Source organism: Eriocheir sinensis, chromosome 32, assembly GCF_024679095.1.
Source record: "Eriocheir sinensis breed Jianghai 21 chromosome 32, ASM2467909v1, whole genome shotgun sequence".
Classification (NCBI taxonomy): domain Eukaryota; kingdom Metazoa; phylum Arthropoda; class Malacostraca; order Decapoda; family Varunidae; genus Eriocheir; species Eriocheir sinensis.
The window spans coordinates 17,410,981-17,413,480 of record NC_066540.1 but is presented as its reverse complement, the minus strand read 5'-3'; the positions used below and the strand labels follow the sequence as shown (position 1 = coordinate 17,413,480).

The following is a 2,500-nucleotide window of genomic DNA, read 5'->3' as shown; positions in this document are numbered from 1 at the left end:
TATTTTCCTTTCGATCTATCCTTCACACACACACACACACACACACACACACACACCACTACCCCCTCTCTCTCTCTCTTCCTTCCTTCCCTTCCCTTCCAACACTAAAACATCAACCCTCCTCCTCCCCCCCTCACTCACCCCTCCCCACACCCCTCCATTCCTTCCCTTCCTTTTTTTTTTTTACAACAAAGGAGACAGCTCAAGGGCACAAAAAAAGGAAACAATAAAAAACAGCCCATCCACCCCTCTTCCACATCATCCCACACCCCTTCCCTCCCCCACACACTATCACCCCTTCACCCCTCCCCGCCCACGTACCGGCTTGGTGGGCGTGGCTGCGGGCGTGATCACATTGACACACCCTCGCGTCCTCAGATCCCAGAAACGAACAGTCCGATCCTGCGAGCCTGAGACGAACATGGCGCCTCCCCACGTGTGCAGGGCGAGGATGTGACCTGAGGGGGGAAGAGGGGAGAGAAGGGGGGGTGGGGAGAAGAGGGGTGGAGAGGGGGCAAGTGAAAGAAATGGGGGAGTGGGGTAGGGAGGAGGTGGGGAGCGAGAGGGATATGGGGGGTGGGAAAAGAGTGGGGTGAAAAGGGAAGGGGGGAGGGGGGAGGAGGGAGTGGGGAGAGAGAGAGAGAGAGGAGGAAAAAGGAGAAGAATAGAATAAGATTAACAACAACAACAATAATAATAATAATAATAATAATAATAATAATAATAATAATAATAATAATAATAATAACAACAACAACAACAACAACCCACTCCCTCCACCCACTAAAATTCCACCCCTTCCACCTATGTAATCTTATGTAATCCATCAATCTCATCCACCTGCTAAATCCACCTGCCATGTTCATTTCTCCAGTCCACCTGACCTACTCCACCTAAATCCCCCGAGTCCATGTTCCCAGTCCACCTTTCCCATTCCCCCTGAAGAGTCCAGTCCCCCAGTCCACCCTTATCCACTTTATACAGTCCACCTCCAGCCCAATCCACGCACGTAGTCCACCTAAACAGTCCCAAATCCATGTTCCCACTCCCCCTATACTTAATGAGTCCACCTTTCTCCACTTTATACAGTCCACCTCCAGCCCAATCCACGCACGCAGTCCACCTAAACAGTCCCCAATCCACGTTCCCAGTCCCCAAGTCCCCCTGTAGAGTCCACTTTCCCAGTCCCCCAGTACCCCTAGATTCCAATTCCCCAGTCCCGCTCGAGTCCAATTCCCCAGTTCCCCTATAGAGTCCAGTTTCCCAGTCCCCCAGTCCCCAGTTTCCCAGTCCCCAGTTTCCCAGCCCCCTGCAGAGTCCACCTCCCGGCCAGCCCACGCACCAGTATGCCCGGAGAGCGCCTGGAAGGGGGTCCCGGTGGCGCAATCCGTGACGTATATCTTGCAGTCGCCCGCGCCGCCGGAGATGAGCAGGGAAGACTTGTTACTGGTGTCCTCCACGAAGCACATGTCCCGCACAGTGCCGTCATGCATGCCCAGCTCAATCTCCTGGCCTGGGGGGGGAGGAGAGGGGGTGGGGTGTCAGTGGGGAGTGGGGAGTACAGGGGGAGATGGGTGGAGTTAGTGGGGAGTGGGGTGTACATGGGGGGGATAGTTGGGGAGTTAGATGGGGGGGTAGTAAGGTATGGGTAGGTAATATTTGCAATAGGTGTGGGACAAACAAACACACACACACACACACGCTTCCCCAACCTCACAAACCTCAACCCCTTCTATCATTCTCCCCCCTCCCACCCCACTTTCCCCATCCTCCCTTCCTTTCACCCTCAAAACCCCTCCCATCATTTCCCCGCACCTTCAACCACCCATTTCTTTCCCTCCCACCACCCAACCCCCTTCCTTCGTTCCTCAACCCCCCGCTTACCGTCCGTAGTGCAGGCATTGGCGTTGAACCTCATAAGCTTGACAGTCTTGTCGTTTGAGCCCGTAGCGATGAGGTCTCCCAGCGGACTCCAGGCAAGGCAGTAGATAGACCCTTTGTGATGCTTCGTGCGCTTGAACAGAACCGTGGGCTGGTAGGTGGTGTGGTCCTCTCTGGGGGGGTGGAAGAGGGGAGTATATAGTTATCGTTAAAATGGTTAATTATATATTGGTGTTTTTATGGCAATAGTTAGGCGTCCAGAACCTAACCTAACCTAACCTAACCAGAATCTAACCTAACTTAACCGAACCTAACCAGACACTAACCTAACTTAACCAGAACCTAACCTAACCTAACCAGAACCTAACCTAACCTAACCAGAATCTGACCTAACTTAACCGAACCTAACCAGACACTAACCTAACTTAACCAAACCTAACCAGAACCTAACCTACCCTAACCAGAATCTAACCTAACTTAACCAGACACTAACCTAACTTAACCAAACCTAACCAGAACCTAACCTAACCTAACCAGAATCTAACCTAACTTAACCAAACCTAACCAGACACTAACCTAACTTAACCAAACCTAACCAGAACCTAACCTAACCTAACCA

The 2,500-nt window shown here is 52.0% G+C and overlaps 1 protein-coding gene across 2 annotated transcripts in view; it reads right to left on the bottom strand.

Moving 5' to 3' along the window:
* LOC127006362 (WD repeat-containing protein 47-like) overlaps positions 1–2,500 on the bottom strand; it is a 23,177-nt gene that overhangs the window by 1,876 nt on the left and 18,801 nt on the right. For both annotated transcript variants that reach the window (XM_050876235.1, XM_050876236.1), the window contains 3 exons: positions 1,885–2,054; positions 1,343–1,513; positions 322–458 (listed from right to left, as the gene is read on the bottom strand). In XM_050876235.1, coding sequence (XP_050732192.1) covers positions 322–458; positions 1,343–1,513; positions 1,885–2,054 — 478 coding nt within the window. The remainder of the gene's footprint in view (positions 1–321; positions 459–1,342; positions 1,514–1,884; positions 2,055–2,500) is intronic.